A 20,990-nucleotide genomic window follows, 5' to 3' on the forward strand; every position below is an offset into this window, starting at 1 on the left:
GCAAATCTTTACAAAAAATAAGCGATAAATATTCTTCTCATTTCCTAATAGTTATTGATATTTACACAATGAAATATCTCTTAGATGTTGATGGGTTTACCTGTGAATTTGAAATGGATGAAACCTGCGGCTGGTCAAATTCCAATAACAACAACTTCGCTTGGGCGAATCATTTTGGAGCAGCGGATGTGCAGAGGAGAACAGGTCCTTTAGCTGGAGCGGGTGGTGGAGGGTCCTACATGCTGGCTGACACTTCAAGTAGCCAGGCTGGTGTGGGTAGAATAGCACAGCTCATCTCTCCTAAACTAAACATAAATGGTAAGGCGCTGAATAAGATGCAAATTTGGGAGAGGAAATAGCTACTATTAGTAAACGCAAAAGCGTATCAAAATTCTCTATTTATATATTCAGATACACTGTGTTACATGAACGTGCATACTCATTTGTTAAGTCATGTAGGAGACAAGTAGTACAAGCAATAGCACTAACACTAACAGTACTTGTAGTAATAGTGGTACTTGTACTAGTTGCCACACTTGTGTTAGGGGGTGCTGATATTCTCAATATTAATAGCGATGCAAAAAGCAGTAGTAGCAGACACATTAGTAGTACTAGTAGTTGTAGAAATATTAGTAGTAGCAGTAGTAGTTTTTGTAATGCTAGTACACATAGTAGTATTTGTTTTAGCAGTGGCATTGTAGCAAAAATGCTAGCAGTAGTAGGGGAGCATCAGCAGTAGTAGTAGCAGTAGTAGTAATAGTAGTAGTAGTGGTAATAGTAGTAGTAGCAATAGTAATACTAGCAGTAGTAGTAATAGTAGCAATATTAGTAGTAGTAGCAGTAGTAGTAATAGTAGTAGTAGTGGTAATAGTAGTAGTAGTAGTAGTAATAGTAGTAGTAATAGTAGTAGTAGCAGTAGTGGTGGTTGTAGTAGTAGTTGTTGTACTAGTAGTAGTAGTGGTAGTAGTAGTAGTAGTAGTAGGAATAATACTAGTAGTAGTAGTAGTAGCAGAAGACATAGTAGTAGTTTTTGTAATGCTAGTAGTAGTAGCAGTAATAGTAGCAGTAGTAGTACTACTACTAGCATTATTATTACTACTACCACTACTACTACCACTACTACTAGTAGTAGTGGTAGAAGAGGAGTGACAGCAGTAGCAACAACGAGTGTAACTCTACATAATGTACCCAATGAGGCAGCTCCTTTCATAGGAATGGTTAGAGAAATTATAGTAAGGGATTCTGTACAAGTTCGAGAGTAACTCTTAAATCTTATCAAAGACACTTTCAACTCTTTGTTAGTTATGAATTGGACATGATCAACAACTCTATGCAATTCTTGAATAACAAAGCGTTAATTAACAGCTCTCTCTTCTAGTAGCTTGCTAAACTTTAATTGAAAGAATGAATATAATAAGCTGGTTGGACTCTAACCAATGTTCTTGCATAAGCATAGGTTATGGGAGCTACGTGATGTGAATAGTTAATACAAATATTAATGCATCTTCACAGGTAAACATACATGTATTTTACAAACAAACTTATTAGTGTTTGATTTCGATCAACTCAATTTTGTTATATATAATGAGAGCAGTAGTTTGAAATTCAGAGAAGTCACCATCCTAGAACTCTCACTTCTTCGAGCTAAAGTGTTTGGTTTTATTAGGACAACTTTGCGTGGAGTTTTATTACCACATGTGGGGAACTGACATAGGCTCCCTAAGCCTGAAGACAAAGTCAAGACACTCGAGCACAACTCAACAAACATGGTCTGGTTCACAGTCAACCAGTATTAGCAACTGGAGACTCGCTCAAGTTACCATCAGGGCAACATTGGACTCACAACTCATATTTGAGGCAGTCTCAGGAGCTAAACATCGATCCGACATAGCAATCGACAAGGTCAAGGTAAATTATCTCAAACAAGACAGTGGTGGTAAGGTTTAAGGTGCTTTTAAATGACGAGCTACTGTTGATCAGCTCTTTTCTGCCTAAACATCCTTAGCCCTGTCTCCGGATGGCTGAGTAGATGAATTTGCATTATCGATTTGGCAGACGGCACAGTATACAGTTAGGTACCCTTCCCCCAATCACCAGTTGCTTTTCTATAAATCAAAAACAACCTGTTTGTTGTTACCAAGTCCGGAAATCTAGAAATCTATCAGGTCCGGATCTAGAATCAATCTAAATGTTGAATTAATTAATTATTCTTGGTTGTGCAAAGAACAAGACACAAGCTGAAGTAAATGACCTTATTCTATATATTTTACAAATGCTGAATCGGAGATATTATACGAAGCACTTACCAGCTACCATCTTCAATATATAGTAATTAAGTACAACAATTATTTTATGGCATTTTGCCAAAATTAAAAATATTAAGCTTACTAATTACAAGGAGATTCACAATATATTGATCAAATTGTGATCTATTATTAATATATTGATTCACAATATATTGATTCACAAATTGATCTATTCGCTATACACTTACTAGCTTTTGATTATTTCTCATAATATAGTAATCAACCAGGCCGGTTTCTTCCTGAATCACTCGAATTCTAAACAATTGATTTGCAGAGGGTCGCAATAAAATATAGCACTGTTGCCTAAACTTGATGCTTGACAAAGTTTAGAAACCTCTATAAAATACTATAAAACTTTTTTATGCGTAATAAGCATCATATCTGCTTTAATTAAGTTGTGAAATAGTCTTGGGTGTAGTAATCCAAACTGACTTGGTTTCATTGTTTCCTTTTATTTTGCCCACTTAAATCCGTATTATTTTTGATAATTATATGCATTCAGGATTAAGATTGATTAGACACATGCTTTACTTGTGGTCTGAAACAAGTTCCTCACATTTTTTATAACTTACCCTTATTGGCACGAAATGGGCATGAATTTGCAAATTTCAGCCATAATTTATAGATTACAGTGGTTCGTTAGCAAATTTGCGTGGACAAAAGCTTTTCACAGGAGAATTTTATCAGCTTTATAGTGCAACAGATATTACTCATTGTTTGACAGTACAATTGGCGTTTAGTCATAATTAGTGAGTTTAAAGGGTACTTAGCCAATTTACGGAAGGCAAGTGAAAACAATGGCCAGACGAAGACGTACCAAGCTTGTGATTAATGTGCAAAAACCTCAACAAGCAATAGTAATACAAATGTCAAAAATTCATTGTGTTTATCTGGTGGATTTTCAAAAAAGTAAGTAACAGAGAAAAGAACATAAAATTTAAAGAAGTTATTTCAAATATATGAGTAAAGATTCTAAAAAAATTAAGGTTATTGTGTTTCCTAACCTTTAATTGAAACAAAAATATTTCTTTATTTTGTATTTCAATTGTTCAAATATTACAAGTTCAAGTGTACTTAAACTACTGAAAATTATAAAACAGCAAGTATAGCATAAGATAACAGCAATACGTAAAGTAATTGCATGTATACACTGTACTAAAGCCCGTGTGAATGGTCAAACCAAGTGTCAATATGTAGCGCAGTTATTGGCAAGGTCATGTTACATCAGCTAATTATAACCAGTACATATTTCAATAATTTTATCTTTTTGCTATTATTCTAGAATTGAGTAACTCGAGCTTATACATTTTTCATACCTCTTAACATGCCTTGCGCTATGCCAGGTCTCTAGAGGGTCATGCGGGTCAGCAGCCGTTCCTACAACTACATCTAGAACAGTGTCAAGGACCATAGCAGCAGACACTGTGTCCGTCCCTTCTCCATCAAGCAGGCTCAGAAATGCACAGACCTCACGTCGGCCTCCAACTACTACAGATAACAGTAAGTAAAAACTAATCTGTATTCGCTATTGTTATGATAAGTCTACATGTATCTTAAATAAAAAAACTGTTTGTATTTTACAAGATTATAGATAGATTTCTGAGCGAACACAAAATATTGTGACAATGACAAAATGATTCTTTGAGTGGCGGCAAACATTCTCTGCCATCCATAAGGCCAAGCCAAAAAACTAAAACCAAAAAGGTATAAGACCGTTATTCTGGTGTAACAAGGAGTGGCTGTGGCCTAGTGTCTGGTGGTCTAAACTGCTTGATTTGTAAACAGGAGGTCGAAGTTCAATTCCTAGAAAAGACAGGTGATGGTGTCAAAAATGACGTTCACACTCAAATCGCTACCCGCAACTGGGTATGAAGTTCCCTTGCTACTGGTCAGACACGTCTAGCCAAGATCAAAGAGCCAATGTTTGTACAGTTGTCCTCTTTAAAACACAAACAGCCTCTGCTTGCTGCTAGTAAAGCAGCCATACTCAATGTTAAAGGGATTACCCCATACTGGTGTAAAATTATTTTGGTTTGAGGAGTGTGTTTGTTCACAATAAACTGCTCAACAGAAAAAAATAACTTTTAGTAACAAGCAATCCGTGTATGCCAAGCACAAATATTAGCTTTACAAAAAATAGTTCTTATATAACTAATTTCAAATAAAATATAATGTGTAATAAGATACTAACATAACGTAATAATATAGGTGTAATAGCAACACAATTAATCTAAAATATGAAAAGGGAGTTGATTGGAGCAGATGGTAGAGTGTTGGTTGAGCATACCAAAGGTTATGAGTTTGAATCCCATTGAAAGGGATTGTTTTTTCACAATTTTCAAGCATAGCAATAGATGAACATGGCTCTTATTATAGTAAAAATTTATGCCTGTATTTTTTCCAACAAAATGTAAGAGCTTTGCACAGAACTTATCTGCATGAGCATCAAATATCCCATGGGGATGGTAGGTCACTCGTACCCCAGAATATTAGGCCAGTAGAAAATGGGTGTGTTGATCTTGGATATAAAGGCCACAACAACGTTTTCTGTTTTAGTTGAAATATCCAGACGAGTTGGCTCATCAGGTCCACACATGGTCGCTTGCAATTTTGAAGATGAGGATAGTTGCAGCAGCGACTTTGTAAACATTCCAAGCGAGAACAACCATTACTGGATTCGCCACCAGGTACTCCAGATCTCCTAGCTTTTACCAGACCTGCATAGAACAAAAAACACTTATATAACAAAATTCATTCTAGAATGTTCTACTTTGTAAATAATTAATAGCTGCATGTTTGCAGAGTTCATCATTCATTTCAAATTCGAGTGCTTCATGTTTGCCAGACGTCACTCATAGATATTTATGAAACAACACTAGTTCTCATCCAGAGATACTAACCTACTATTTGCATCCCAAAACTTTTTCTTCCAATCCTTTAAAAATAGCTAATTCTTTAATAAGCCAAAAACTGCTTGTGGGGTCTCATCGGTAAACACGGAGCATTTTGTAGAGATGCTGACAAAATTTTTACATGTATTATTCTCATTAGCATCCTGGCAGTCTCAAATGTCGTGTGAGACCATTAGGTGTATCAAGAAATCACAGCCACAAAGCTAAAAGTTGGGACTTTGAATCCTACATGATCTAGTCTTTTTCCCCAACATCAAATTGTGACTTCACCCGGACAGACACAGCTTTCATCATAGTAAAGTCTATGACCCTGGCACCCCGGTGCGTCTCAAGAGATCATCAGGCGTGATGACTAATTACACAAAGTAGATTGGTGCAGGTGGTCTAGTGCCATTTACCATGCTGAAAGCTGTTAGTTCAAGTCCTATTAAAAGCAACCTTTTTTTCTAAACTTTTTCGAAGAAGTGGGCACGGCTCTTACAATAGTAAAGATCGCACCAAAGTAACTGTAGTCGACAGAAACAGTTTATGATTTTGAATAAATCAGATTAAGATTGTCTAGTCTTGTCTAATCAAATCTAAAAGACTGTCAGATAAAATATATTTTCCACATCATGTCACAACTGTGTGTACTTGGTCTATGTATTTGGTATTAAGCTTAAGGAATATAAGATACTTAATACTGTCTAACCTTTTTCACCCCATAGGGATCTACAGCATCTACAGGAACAGGGCCATCATCAGCCTATCAAGGACGCTATTACATGTACTCTGAGGCTAGTGATCTGTTGACAGGAGAGAGCAACCTTCTCACTACACACTTGATATATAACAGTGGTAAGCTATGATGATTCCATACATTCAAGTTACCAATATATTGGCTTTTATAGTGTCTTAAAATATTCTCAGAGCCCAGGCTATAACCAGTTGCATCATTTAGATACCTTGTGCAAACACCTGAGGCTAAGGGTCAACATATCTTAGTAGAAGAACAAAATTAGTTACATAGTTTGGAAAGTCATAAAAATGTACTTTTATTGAAGATTAAATAGCGCATCAGAGATAAAATATTTATGCAGTGAAGTTGAGGAATTTTCTAAGATGAGAGCTATAAGTCAGGAAAATACATATACTTTAAATACAGATGTGATAAGTGCTGTAAAGGAAAACATGGAAGCTGATCAAATATGCAACTTGCAAAAAGTACTTTCCAAAAATATCATTATTATGCAGTGTGTATTATTTTGCAGACAAAAAAGCTTGTGTGACTTTCTACTACTCTATGTTTGGAGTGGGTATGGGAACTCTAAAAGTACAACTGAAGAGAGAATATGGAGAACCGCAGGATGTTTGGATTAGAAATGGAGACCAAAGTTCGTCATGGCAGCGAGCTGAAATAGACATCGACATGAATAACTACTTTTATCAGGTGAAGTCAATTTTTGATATTGACTTAACGTTTTCTTACCCTGCATGCTATATGAGCAGTATAACAAAGTAAACCATAGCCCGTATTAGAATAATGCTAGTAGGTGGTCATCCCTAGTCACTAGTTGTTATGACTCACAAAGATATATTCATATTCATGAGAAAAATGATGAACATTTTATAAAGTATACAACTAAACAGCTTTAGTTATGGCTAAAGCTCACAAAATTCCTTCTCTTCCACAGTAAATAAACGTTAACAAAAATTTTAATCTTTCTTTTGATTGCTTATATCTGATCTGGGTTCAACAATTTCTGTGTTTTTGAACAATCAACAGAAATCTTTATAACTTAGCAACGCTTTTAACTAAATACATCAAGGATAGAAGTTTAGCAGCTCAGTGACAGTAGAAGACATTGTTAAAGCTCACAAAATGCCTTCTCTACTACAGCAAGTGTTAACAAGTAAATGTTAACAAAATTTTACTCTTACTTTTAGTTTTTAATTTCTGCTCTCGGTTCAACAAGTTCTGTGTTTTTGGAACAGTCAACAGTAGTCTTTATTGCTTAGCAACGCCTTTAACTAAATACTTTGATGTTCAAAGTTTAGTAGCTCAGTGACAGTAAAAACTAAAACACTGGCTGTACAATGTGCCATGAATGATTGTCAGGTTTAATGACAAAAGCTACAATTAGTCCGAACTGGTGCAGTTGTTAGCGTTAGTTTAGCGGGCTGAATGTTGCCAGTTAAAATCCTCCAAATTGCAGTCATTTTGCAATCTCCAACTGTAGCTTTGGATGCAATGGACTGGCACAGCTCCTATTGATTTAATAAATGAGTCTGAATTTTAGCCTTTGTTACTATTAGTTAACTCATGCTTAGCCACTTATCTATTAGTGGCTTGTTTAACTTTTGGGAATGGAAGCTAGTGAACTACGGAGAATATAGCGCGATAACAAACCTTCATATTTATGCATAATAGTTGGTCGAAATGTTGAACAGGTTTACTTGTGTAATATTTTATAAGTATTCAGTTTTTTTGTTCTAATCCGAAACCAGAAACCTCAGTCTAATATGTGATTATTTAACCAAAATTTCTCGAGGAAGCTATCGAGCCAACCACTTATCAAAACTCAGTCTCAGAAAGTGCCGGAATGTCTTTCAGAGTATTACAATAGATGAGGTAAACGTAATCTGATTATGAAGCAATCCCCATTATACTGAGCTTAATTCTGAAGTTTTAACTATCATTCTCAATGATTAACTAATAAAATAAGTATTTGTCGATTGACCATGACCCATTTTATTTGACCTTCCCTAGATTATATTTTATAAGTCTAAGCGATTCGTTTCAAATGGTATTTAGTAACCATAGAGGCTTTCCTGTCAGTAACTAATATGCTTTGAATTTAGTTCACAAGAAAATCATATGCGAAACAGACAGTATAGCTTATTAACTTGTGGTTGTTAAGAGAGATGTACACACAAACTGTATATAATATTGTGCTTGCGTAATAATACAAATAGAAAAAAGGTAAAATTCTTACCTCTACTTGGTTGTTGCATAACTTGAACTACCAGTTGCAATGAATGTTTCATTGTTTGCCTCATTAAGATGAAAAGTGCTTTGCAGTTTTCTGAAATAGTTTATGTTTGGTTGTGTTACCAATTGTTTATATTTGGTTGTATTAATAGATAATGTTTCGGGCAGTACGAGGAGACAACTACCAATCTGACATAGCTATTGATGACATTGTGATTCGGCGTAACACGTGTGACAGCAATCGTCAAGTTACAACCACAACTTTACCAGACCAACCTAGAATAAGTAAGTTGGAAATTGTCTCCCAACAGCTAAAGCAAATATAGTCTCCGTTACAAGTTGTTTGATCAGCAATTGCTGCCGAGTGAGTCACGGTAATCCTTTGCTAATTCTTTGCTATTAAGTGGCTAATCTTTCACTGCTTCATTGCTTTGCATGGTTGAAAAATCATTTATAAAAAATTAAAACGAACGAAAATAACCATAAAGAAAAAGTAAAAAATTGAAATAGATAAAATACATAACACTCTGGCCCAGTGAGATCCTTCCTTTAGCATCATTATGGCAGCAGCCGTTGCAGCTCACTATTTTTCGGTTACATGTTTTGAAATGTAAAAGAACAAATTCTTTGTGACATCCTTTATCACACTTCTTAAAAGCCCTCGACTCTCAACACCGTCTAATCAACCTAAAAAGGCGAATGCTTATGATTAATGAAACGGGACTTTAGAAATTAGTTTTTATTTAGCGGATTTTCACATATTGCAGAGGCGCCGGGCCTGAGTAACCGCAAAAACTGAAGGATTATTTGAAGAAAACATAAAACTTTAGACATACGATCTGCTCAAAGCTTGTTTTAATATTCAACCTTAATCGCTAATATTCCAAACTGAACTGTATGCTATAGAAATAAACAAGTAATAATTGGTTTCGTAGGGTGTCAGGGTGGCTTAGTAGTATCATCTTTGACTATCAACCATAGGGTTGGTGGTTTGAGCCCTGCTTAATGCCAATCTGACAAAAAGCTCTCAGCAAGCTTTCAACCCCAAATTGCTGGGTCTTTCGGCTCTAGACCTTAACTAGGAGGCCCCGTGTACCACACTGACAACGCGGGCACGTTAAAGATCCACCTCTGTCCTTCGCAGATTGGACAAGTGAAATGGCTACCTGGCTCTGTCAGACTGGACGTGTTGCAAAAATGTATCCCTTCAGGTTAATCTGACAGTTCCAGAAGAAGCCCTTGATAAGTATTAGGACCACCCAAGGTAACTTATAAAAACCTAGTCCTGGTGGTGTGTTTCTCTACTAGAGAACCCTACCAAGCATTATCACTACATGATAGAAACATGCCTTTATAATTGGTTTCAAAGATCGTAATCCCTTTTTTGTGCTGCTTTATATTTAGGCATTACCTCAACATTCTCTAGACGGTGTGTTACTCTCTGTCTTTTAAAGAAGTGCAAAAGGTTCCAATATGTTACTCCAAGTTATCAAATACTCTAAATGTCTAGTAAATAAAACTGTTAGTGAAAATAAAAGGCTTCAAGCAATTAGTAAAAACATTTACTTGGATATATCAAAATGAAAAAGTTATTGAAATGGCTTGAAAACCTTCAATCTTGTGTGCTTCACCTAATAGGAGTGATACCGATGTAGAAAACATACATCCTAACACGCTTTAAAATAAAAAAGTATCACTAATTTCACCAACCACAAGCAGAGAGGTTTTTGCCCACGATTCAACAGCAGCATTATTAAGTTATTTTAATTAAAATCTTTTAGTTTAATTCCAAAAAAATCCTTTGACAAGTTTACTTATGCTGTTTTAAAATTGCCGCTGGGATATATTCACTGCTGACATTTCCCTAGTTCTGAAGCTATATATCGATTGTTATTATCATCTGAACTAAAGCGATCAAATGTCTTTGTTAACAGATATAGTCTGTGACTTTGAGGACAACCATTTGTGCAGTCCAAATATCCGTCAATCGAGAGATGACGATTTTGATTGGATTATACACTCTGGAGGAACACCAACATCTGGTACAGGACCGACAAGAGCTGTCAGTGGCTCTAGATATATCATGATAGAAGCTTCAAGCAGGCGAGAGGAAGAGAAAGCCAGGATAGAAACAGCTACAATACCAGCTAATTGTGAGTGAGCTATTACCTTGTAGTTTATATTACAAGGTTGTTCATACAATAAGTATGGCAACTCCAACCAATCAACCGAAAATTTAAGCCAATTGTTTAGGCTGTTTAAAGCAAGTCCTAAAATAACATGAGGGAAGAATTCCGAAAAGCATTCTTTACATAAACAGGTTAAAAGAAAATAGCAGATTTAATTTAGGCTGAAAACCTGGTTTTAGCAACTATTCCTGACACTGTAGAGCATAATTGAAGCCAAATAATTATAATTTAAATTATTCATAGTTCAGCTCGTGAGAAAATTTCAATTTGTAATTAGTCATTTGAGTTTAATTGAATTTGACTTGCTTTTATTCATGACTCAAACCAATTTTAATTTTTTGGATCAATGAATTCATTGACTTTGCTTGCCTAAACCGAAGATTTTGATTCGCTAACTTGTTGATTATTGACCCCGGCGAACAACAAGCATCTCCAAGCTGATAAGGACTACTTAATTACAACATTCCTTCTTTAAAATAGTAATTATTATACACTAGTATCTGGTAAAATCAGCCATGTGACCAGTAAATCAGTCAAAGTGCAGGTTGCACTTTGGGTAAATTACTAAACAGCGTCTGGGATTTAACAAATAAACGATTATTTTTCTGTCTTTTACTTTGATAAAGCTTGAACTGTTAAACATCTGTCAGATGTCTTAGACTTAGTTCTAAGACTCGCTAGAGTACTACAAAGTTACTTTGCTAAATGGCAAACAAATTAAATATCTTTCTTGCTCATTAAATTGTGGTAATATATTAAAATGACGAAATAAAAACAATAGTTTTCTGCAAGTAATCTTTTTGTTATTTATGTAAAGGTTTGTGCACTATAGGGTCTGTATATTGCAGATAATTATTGCAAATATTATGCATGTGAATAAATGTGATATAGGCACCCTTGCAGTTTACATCGAAAGGCTTTAGAGTCGTCGTATTGAAACCCATCGTCTTGCGTCGAATACATGCAAACATATGAATACTTCTACATGCACATATACACCTCTAGATATACTTACTTATATTATATACTGCTATGTATAATTTTATGTACACATCTCAGTGTATACACTAGGCATCATACTCTATATATACCTTTCTATGTGTACATCTCTCTGTAGCTATGTTTAGCTCTATATACCCTTATAGCGCTATTACCTTGACCTTTTGTGTGGAGGAAGAGGGTTTTCCTTAAAAACGTTAAAAATTCCTAATAAATGAGGGAACTTCATGGTAGCCTGTCGCCTAAGCGCGTAGCAGCATAAGTCCCAAAATCGATATTGATACCTTTGTCAGTGGTTCTGTGGATCATAAAACAATAAAATGATCATAAAACTCTTTACACAGCAATGACTAGCCTACATCTGATCGCTAATATGGTTTATTACAGCTGGAGTCGCCTGTCTTAAGATGTATTACCACATGAAGGGCAGCGGTATAGGTCAGCTCAGCGTCTCTCAGAAATACCCCAACAATCAAAGGAGAAACCTATTTAGCAGGTCTGGTGACCAGGGAGACGAGTGGCATAGTATGGAGATCTTACTTAATGATAACTCCAGAGCTTACAAGGTAACGCAAATCCTGAGTCTTATGACTTGTTTTCAGCCAAGATTTTTTAGACTCAACAGCGATATAAAATCATAATTTGCACACTACATGTAAGTTAATGGAGTAAAACTACTAGCAGTTTTACACTATGAAATATTTAAGCATATTCTTGCTTGGTCTAATTGGTGCGATCATGAAAAAAACAAATACCAGGTTGCTAGTTGTTTTAGTACTCGGCTGGTTTCATATTTTTCAATGAACGGAACCAAATGTGGAGAATACTCTTTCGATGCTTACCCTTCAACTGATTGTAGGGAAGAGTTTGATGTTATGATGTCATTTATTGGAGTAGGGGGGGAAAACTACCAGTCATAGTGGCTACCTCTCAATTAATCTTGCTTAAGGTTTACTAAGTAAACTCACAGCTTCTACCTTCAAGAGTCCTTCTTTAGCGTTGTACTAAACATGAAGTCAATTACCTCCATCATACTTGGTAAAATAGGACAGAAGGATGTTTACAGATTTGTTATCCATTTACCAAAACTAGATTGTTAGTAAATAAACAGTGATTTTTGCAAAGTTTTGGAAAAAGTAAAAATTCATGAAATTTTTCCTGAAAATCATGTTTTAAAACATTTGATTTTGTGTGCCAACCCTATTTTTTAAAGTTAATAGAACAGTTAATCCGTTGAGAACATTCCCACAACTTAATAAAATATACATGTACATGTAACTACCAAGAGGATGACTTGACATCTGTATACAACTTTAATTCTTTTATTTATCAGTACATAACCGATCAAGCTACGGCACGTTCTAAAGGTTATTATTCTCAAATTGATGAGAAAACAACTCCAAATTTATAAACAATATCAGCTAACCCTATGCTCTTCATTGATAATTCTCTGTATTGTTTTAGGTGGAAATAGAAGCCCAGCTCAGTAGCTCAGGACTGCGATACGCGGGTGACATAGCCTTGGATAACTTTTCATTAACATCAGGGACATGCTGATTAATGCAGTAGCCCCTCTGCCTTTACCAAATCCTCTCACTTCTCGGGTGCTAGATATCTAAATTAATAGTGATATATTTTATATACTAGAGATGAGTTTGCATCATAAACTCACACTATTGTCATTGCCTGCTAGCAGACAGCTCAGCTCAAACTAGATTGTATAGTGGTAACCTCTAAATGAACTTAGTACAGAAACTACGTGCACGCGTTATCGATAACATTTTTAAAGCTGAAACGCTTTTGCTAGATGTTCATCGCATTCTCAATTACTTATTTTGTAGCATTTGTAATGAATGCAATAAAGTTGATTATGCAGCTCTGTAAAAGACTGTTTTTCTGTAAATATTGTACATAAACATTATTTTTATTATCATAGTGGAAAAAATGAAAATAAACAAATACACATGATTAAAACGATGACTATATATATTGCTGCGTGAGACAAGTTTGTTGATAAGAATAATCATCCCCTTGCCACAGCATTTTACAAAAATATCTCATGTGGACAATAGAGCTCATTTACAAAGTTTGCTGATACACATGCTATATCAGATAGAATGCAAGCTATCAGCGATCAGACTACTATCTGAAGCTATGGTAGACAACGCCTCCATTTATGCTATGAAAGATCTTCGTCATCAAATATGTCACCAAAATCTACAAAAAATGAATTCAAATGCAAATGAAAAAACAAACAAGAAACAATTGAGTACCTGAAAACTAAGGGTAAAGCTCAGTAACATGTTTTGAAAATAAGGATGACACAGCAAATGAGATTCCCCTAAAATCTCACCAATCAAAAATAAGCTACCGTATCTGCCTAATCAAGTCACTATTAAATAAAAACCTTTGTGGTGTAGGCAAAAATGATCTCACTAATGATACAGCCTCTTTCTCATGTTTGGGTGAGCGAAACCAAAGGCGGAGAAGACTCTTCGATGCTTACCCTTGAGCAGAATGCGGTGAAGGGTTTGATGTTATGCCATTTATTAAAGAGAGTAGTGGGGAGAAAACTACCAGTTATAGTTGCTACCTCTCAATTAATCCTGCTTGGAGGTTCACTATAGGTTCATTGTACTAAACACGCAGTCAATTATCTCCATCATGCTTGCTAACTCATGACAAATTTACAGATTTGTTACTCGCATATCTAAACAAAAATGTTTGTCATAAAACACTGATTTTGTGCCAAATTAGAACAAAAATCATGACTTTTTTGCCTCAAAAATATCATGACTCAAATCACCGATTTAAATTATTTGATTTTTATGCTAACCCTACAAATTTGGCAAAGAATGTCAAAAATAGTCTTCTCAAATAGCATGGATAAATAGATGTTGAGCTTGTTACATAGCCTTACGTATTTTATGACAGGCTGATATTTTGAAATTCAAAATTGATCTAACATTCAAGTATTTTATAACATCTGGGTTCATAGAACTCATCCTAATGAATACCAGAACAGGATACACGCTGTATAGTGTGACATTGAGCGATCAGACCATTACAGACTTTTACATATATGCTTACGAATTACCATTGTGAAAGTCTGTATGGACAAGGGTGCCAGCTCCTTTGCTATATGTGTCTTTGACCAGAGGAACAAAAGCCTGAAAATGATTATCATATACTTCATGACAAACAGGAAAGAAGGGTCTATGGTCTATGGACCACAGGTCTATGGTTGTTACCAAAAAATTCCATAAGCTAGTAGGATCAGAAGTGATGGGAGTCGTCACACTACTAACTAGACTAGCAAACTAAAATCCAAAACAGTCTTGTTACTAATCAGACTAATAGGAATAACTTCCCAAAAACTGACACAGTATGTCCAAATGTGCTGACCATTCTACAGTGCTCTGAATAGATGACAAACTGCGCATCGCCTATTCTCTCTAGACATACTCATAGTAGCAAGCAAAACAATGAACTATGAGTGAACTAAGAATGATGTAAGGCTGCAGTAGATATTATCTGCTGCTTACAGCTTCACCATCTACCAAGTGAACAAACATGCAAGAAGAAAAATCTTAATTTATATTATTTAGGTGAGATAACATTTGTTGTAATCAGAAGAAAAATAATCAATAACATTATATTCATATTAACAAGTTTAGCATAAATGTTGAACACAATCAATAATCTGTAAGTTAATTATTTAATTTAATATGGCACTATCCAAACAAATGCATGAGCTAGTCGAATAAAAAACATTTGAAACTGTAAATTTTATGCTACTTTGCAAATACACCTAAATAATGCAATCGGTAAAAAGGTTTTGACATACCTCATGATTACAATCGAAACATGACGGTAAAATCAACTGCAATGGTCTTTTTTGAGCAGTTACAAAAAACATTTGTTGATGGTTTGGAGATGAGTGGTTTTGAACAAAATGTGTAATGAAATGAGCGGCTCCAGCAATAATTTGAAAATCATGAAATAATTGTCACCACCGAGTAGCAGCAAACTCATCAATCATAGGCGAGATCGAACTGACCCTGAAAACTTATGATTGCATCAGTTATTACATCATATTAACCATCTATAAATGTTCCTTTGGTGTTAAGAGTTGGCCCCAAAACTGAATTATATTTTAGAATTGATAAATAGGAATTAAAATGTGTATCAAAGCCTTGTCAGGAGGTTATAGGTAGCAGTAAGTAGTAGGTCTATGATGTTGACTGATACCATTTATACAAATGGTATCACTGATACAAATAACCAATTATACATATACATGTATAATTGGTTATTTGTATTCCTTGTTTCTGTATACGTAATCATTATATGTGTAGCCATTATCTAATCATGTGTTGAGGGCCGGGCCTGTTTTTCATTACAAACTCTTAATGTACCTAGCTACTTTCTTTAAAGGTTGACTTGCAATAAAATTCACATTACAGTTATTTGGTATCAAAAGATTCACCATGTCTTACTCTGTTGTGTTAAATGTGCCAAATATGTGAAAATGTGATTAAAAGCTCTTAAAAGCTCAAAAATGAAAAGCTGCCGTAGATGGGAATCTCATTATTTCGATGACGTGGCCATGAAATTTGGTTATTGTCTTGTCACGTGATGTTCTCCCGTGAATTGAAAGGCCAATAAAAAGCTAAATATAAAACTTATCGTAGCACTAGTTTATGACAGACACTTCGGGTTTTACCGACGACCCCGTATCAAATATAGATGCTTGCTACTTTACAGTTTTGTTTCGGCATTATTCAATTGTCAAATCGTAATCTAATCATGTGACCCAATACTTCGCAAATAATTTTTGCAGCACTTTTTGATTATCACAGGTGACCAACAGGTTCGTCATGATTATCAGACAATGATACGTACTCCTTCAAACTAAGGCTAAAAAATTAAACGAATATTTACGGTAAGTTATAGGATATCTCTGCTAAAAGTGACAGCATTACGATGACGATAAAACAGACGCGTAATAACAATAGACATGGTTTTATTGAATGCGTGAAGAATATTTGTGAAAATATTTCGACGAATAAGATTGCATGAAAGTGTAAACAGAAACCATCTCTCACAACTACATCACATTTGAGCCGTTTTGGAAAGAGAATCCAAACTATGGCGGTCTCGTGTGGCTGCGATTTTCAGTTCGTTTTTGAGCTTTTAAAAGCTTGTAATCACTTTTCCAGATATTTTGCACCTACAACACAACAGAGTAAGACATGGTGAATTTTTTCATATCAAATAACTGTAATGTGAATTTTGTTGCAAGTCAACCTTTAACTGTGTTGAACTTGCTAAGGCTGCCCTCTAAGATATAAATACCCTGACTGTATAGATATGTTTATTCTTGTGCACAATACAAGACATGCTGCAACCTTCACTGAATTTTTCTACGAACATCAAATAGCTCGACTTCACCTGCATTGCACCAGCATACACATTGCACCAGCAAACACATTGCACCAGCATACACATTGCACCAACGCACACATTGCATCAGCAAACACAAGTGCACCAGCAAGCATCATTTCTAATAAGTAACTAGGCTGATAATCTCTCAGATCTCAGCAGGACAGTCGCATCTCTCTGGTCATTTCCACTTGTCAGAACCCAAATAAAGTGGTACTTTTCCCTTACCAAATGCAGCAACAAGTTAAGAGTTGCAATCCCTTTAAAACAGAAGGTCAAGGATCAGACAACCCTCTTAGCCTACTCACCTAAATCCACTTCAACTACTTGAACTTTAACTCCAAAACATCAATACAAGTAGGCCTAATCGAATCCTTACAAGGAATTTCTGCTCCTTCGTGTTTCACATGATTTATAAATCACTTACATTACACCAAAATTTAGCAAACCTAAAAAAAAGAGAAAAAAGGCTAAATAGGAATAAAGTTTTTTTTTCTAATAATATATGAGTTCCTTCACCCTTGTATCTCTTCTGGGATTCTCCAAAGGAAAACTACCAGTTAGATTAGACACTATAGCATACTTAGATGCAGCAATAACAAAAAATTTAGTAATCTAACCTCTTTAGTCTCTGCTGCGTTAATCAATTGACCATCATCAACTTCCATAAACGAAGAACCACCTTCGTCAGGAAACATTTCATCAATAACAAGGTTAGACGCCATTATATTCCAATAACTACAATAACAGGTGGGGCTTGCCCGACTTGCGTATTCAACTCGCCATGCCTTAACAGAACATTAAACGACTCGCCCTTTTAGTACGCACCTCCTAGCGCCGATACTTGTACTTTGAAAAGAACAAAAACTAATGATATTTTTTATTACTATCGGAGTAACATCCGAAGTAACATTTGGAATATACCCGTTTTTAGCAATAGTTAAAAAAATTTGGTTAGTTTTTTCACAGGGATGCAAAGTTTCTTTTCTTTACGTCCTGACTCTTACTCATTCAAATACCAAAAGTGGCCAAAATCTCGTTTTAGTTTACGATGCATATTTCTTTGTTGAGATATATTTTGATAGAATTCTAGCTTTTTTTGGCATCAGAGCGTGTTGAAACTAATTACATATGACATTTCTTTGCTTTTTAAAAACGAACCTCCTTCCATTGTTTTATTATAGAACTGAGAGTATCTAGAGCGTGCTAAGCATTTTTGATGACTTGGAGTTGTACTCTGTTGCTAAATTTATCTTCTCTTGGCAAAGCTGAGCGTTGGGTAACATCTGCGGTTTAAATAAAGGTAAGACAGTTGTCAAACTTTTTAACTCAATGCTATACGTATTATATATCATATATGCTATACTATGCTCAACGCTTTGCTGTGACGTTAAATTAGCACAGGTTTTTCATAGTGCGAATCACAGGTTCGTTTTACGCACACCGCGCATATATAGATAGTTCTATTTGCTTTAAGTAAATCACGTGCAAGTCACATGACTTTCATGTGATTTTGGTAATTCAGGATTGGTATAGCTTTGCTTGAGCGTTGGTGTGCGCTCTTCGTTTTATTAATTCTAACTGATCACGCGCAAACGCATTATGTTTAACAGGAGCACTCTCGTTTTCTTAACCGTAACAATTACGTTCCTTTTTACTGGTAAGCTGATTATCTGGCTGGTGGGTTTATTGAAACTGCATTTTAAACATACACTAACTTAAACTATCTATTGGTGTCTTACTCGATGCTTACTCAATAGTAATAGTACAATTGTAATTAGCCCAGGCGTCTTGAGAAAGTGCTTCAGAACTAAAAATTTGGTTAAGACTTTGGTTCACCTAGATTCCAGCATTAGGCTGAGTTATTTTTCAGTCTGAGATTTAAGTCTTAAGTCTCTAACGGTTTTGGGTAAGAAACTGTTATGAAAGAGGCGAGTCACGGCATATATTGATGTTGGTTCACCACGGGCAGCAGCACGTGTGATTATGGCAGTATTATTTCTGTCAGCGGTAAGCTCATCATAAGCAGAAGCTGTGTCAAGTTTTTAGAGTTTATCTTAGGTTACGTTTTGCATTAATTCGGTTTTTGCAAGCTTCAAATCTTATTTTTCAAAGATAAATCTTTTATCAGCGAGTTTAGCAGCAGCCTCAAATTGATTTGAATGATCGCTGTTGTTTATGCAGCTTCATTACGACTTCTTTGAGCTGTGTACTGTGTAGCTAAACTGGAATTAACTTTTTGTGGATTATTTTACAGTGAAACGGTTTCATTAGAAATCTTTAGTGCTATGTAATTACTCGCTAACAATTTCCCTTGCATCACTTCTTGTGTCGACGTTTATAGTTTTGTTGCCTACTCTTATATGTACAAATTTTCAGCTTACTCATGAATTCTCAATTGTGTCTAAGTCCGAGTAAAATATGTTACCAGTTTCAGAGAAGGCCTCTGGCTATATGATCCGCTATGCAGACATGGGAGATGAATATGACTGTCTTATGATCAACAGCACTAATCTCCGATTTTTCTTCACATATCAGGTTAGAAATGTTCAAGCGACTAAGAAGATTTATGTATCAAGAAAACTCACCCTATGGTGATATGTGTAGCAGTGATGCAGTAAAATACAAATTTAAAAAACAGATTTATTTGGTATCTTGTGGTGTACAGTTTGTTCTAATCTAACATGACTTTATTTTGCTTTCTACACGGCAATCCTGAGGTTTTCAATGCACTATTCTAAATTCCTCCAGCAGTCTGCAAGTTTTGACAATTAATAAAATCTTTGTATGTAGCGCTCATCGTTACATAGTGGAGACATTGAGTCTAGCCTAAATTCTTTAGCCTGATTTATGCATGCACTAAGCGGATATCTTGATAGTTTAAAAATCATTTTCCCCATGAATTTTGTTTGAAGATTCATAAAATGAACATGCAAACTAATCATCACACTGGCGGTAGTGATATCAGCAGTTTTGGCAGCAAACATTTAACAAATAGTAACAGGTCACAGTTATAACAAACATATTACAATGCTTTTTAAAAATGCTACAATAGTATTGTTTGTTTTACTCTAAAAATCGCAATAGATAACCATGTGAGGTTAAATTGCTTAAAATAAGTCATAGTTTTTATCAATTGATTTGTCAATTGAACTTCAAAATATATTTCAAAGATTTTAATTGAATTTTAGACTTTGAAATAGATTTAAAAACTTTTAACTTGATTTCTCATCTATTAAAAACATTTCCAACTTTTCAAATAGATTTTAAAACTTTTTAGATAGATTTCTAAAATTGTAACTAGTAAATAGATTTAATTTGAAACTTATTTGGGAAATGTAAACGTTTAAAAAGCATCATTTACTGCAGCGTAATTGATATCGTTCAATTTTTTAATCATTTTTAAATTTTAGTGTTTTAAATTGATGTGATAGTTCATGTAATTCAAATACAGTGAATATAGAATATTGTTTTATGACTGTGTTCAGCGGTCATAAAACTGCTGACAATAGTGATACGCTGCAGAATTATAATCTGCAACATTTGAACTGATGACAAGACAGGTGACTGGCATGTATATACATGTATGAGCACAACAACTTCTTCAATCTATGCTAACAGGTTGTCACTAATTTAGACTGATTTGATATTGACAAGTTATACTTCAAGCTAGTTATCTAATATGTTGGTTTCTAAAATTTTCTTTGTTCCTGTACACTGCGGGAATAGTAGAAGTGAATGTAAGCAAATAGCTGGGTATTTTATATTGGATTATTACAGAAAGAAGGCTGATGGTTGTATAAACTGGCTGATGGTTGTAATAAAATTGTATTTTAGTCCGTAAAAGGCAAAACGACACAAGCTGTTGAAATACGCGAATCAGGTGGCTTGAGTGGCAACTGCAAAGGAAATCAGCCCGGCGTGACATTATCCCAGTATCCGGATGAATCTGTCCTTGACTCAGTTGAGTTTGAATTTAACTTCCCAAACAAAAGTGAACCCGTCGAGATGCAGATCACAGTGAATTACCATCCGGATAAGCTCAGAAATTCTAACGAAAGTAAGTGCATGTTTGTTATTGCTGACAGGATACTCAGGTACCTACCGATGTTAGTTAGCACTGCCATAATGCTTGGGTACCACATGTATCTTTTTTGTAAGTTTTTGC

At 35.1% G+C, this 20,990-nt stretch overlaps 1 protein-coding gene and 1 long non-coding RNA gene across 2 annotated transcripts in view; one reads left to right on the forward strand and one right to left on the reverse strand.

Annotated features, from left to right (window-relative positions):
• Positions 1-13,143, forward strand: part of LOC137405776 (MAM and LDL-receptor class A domain-containing protein 2-like) — a 39,324-nt gene extending 26,181 nt beyond the window's left edge. Inside the window, exons 15-24 of the mRNA XM_068092168.1 lie at positions 85-318; positions 1,667-1,908; positions 3,650-3,806; positions 4,863-4,993; positions 5,926-6,055; positions 6,469-6,647; positions 8,342-8,474; positions 10,124-10,342; positions 11,765-11,943; positions 12,842-13,143. Of these exons, the coding sequence (XP_067948269.1) occupies positions 85-318; positions 1,667-1,908; positions 3,650-3,806; positions 4,863-4,993; positions 5,926-6,055; positions 6,469-6,647; positions 8,342-8,474; positions 10,124-10,342; positions 11,765-11,943; positions 12,842-12,934 (1,697 nt within the window). The 3' untranslated portion in view covers positions 12,935-13,143. The remainder of the gene's footprint in view (positions 1-84; positions 319-1,666; positions 1,909-3,649; positions 3,807-4,862; positions 4,994-5,925; positions 6,056-6,468; positions 6,648-8,341; positions 8,475-10,123; positions 10,343-11,764; positions 11,944-12,841) is intronic.
• Positions 13,144-13,280: 137 nt separating this feature from the next.
• On the reverse strand, positions 13,281-17,565 carry LOC137405777 (uncharacterized). The gene is made up of 3 exons (XR_010979808.1): positions 17,443-17,565; positions 14,475-14,547; positions 13,281-13,594 (listed from the first exon to the last, which is right to left on the reverse strand). It is a non-coding gene; the product is annotated as an uncharacterized lncRNA (long non-coding RNA).
• Between the last annotated feature and the right edge of the window lie 3,425 nt (positions 17,566-20,990).

The sequence above is a fragment of the Watersipora subatra genome, chromosome 10 (genome assembly GCF_963576615.1).
Source record: "Watersipora subatra chromosome 10, tzWatSuba1.1, whole genome shotgun sequence".
NCBI lineage: Eukaryota > Metazoa > Bryozoa > Gymnolaemata > Cheilostomatida > Watersiporidae > Watersipora > Watersipora subatra.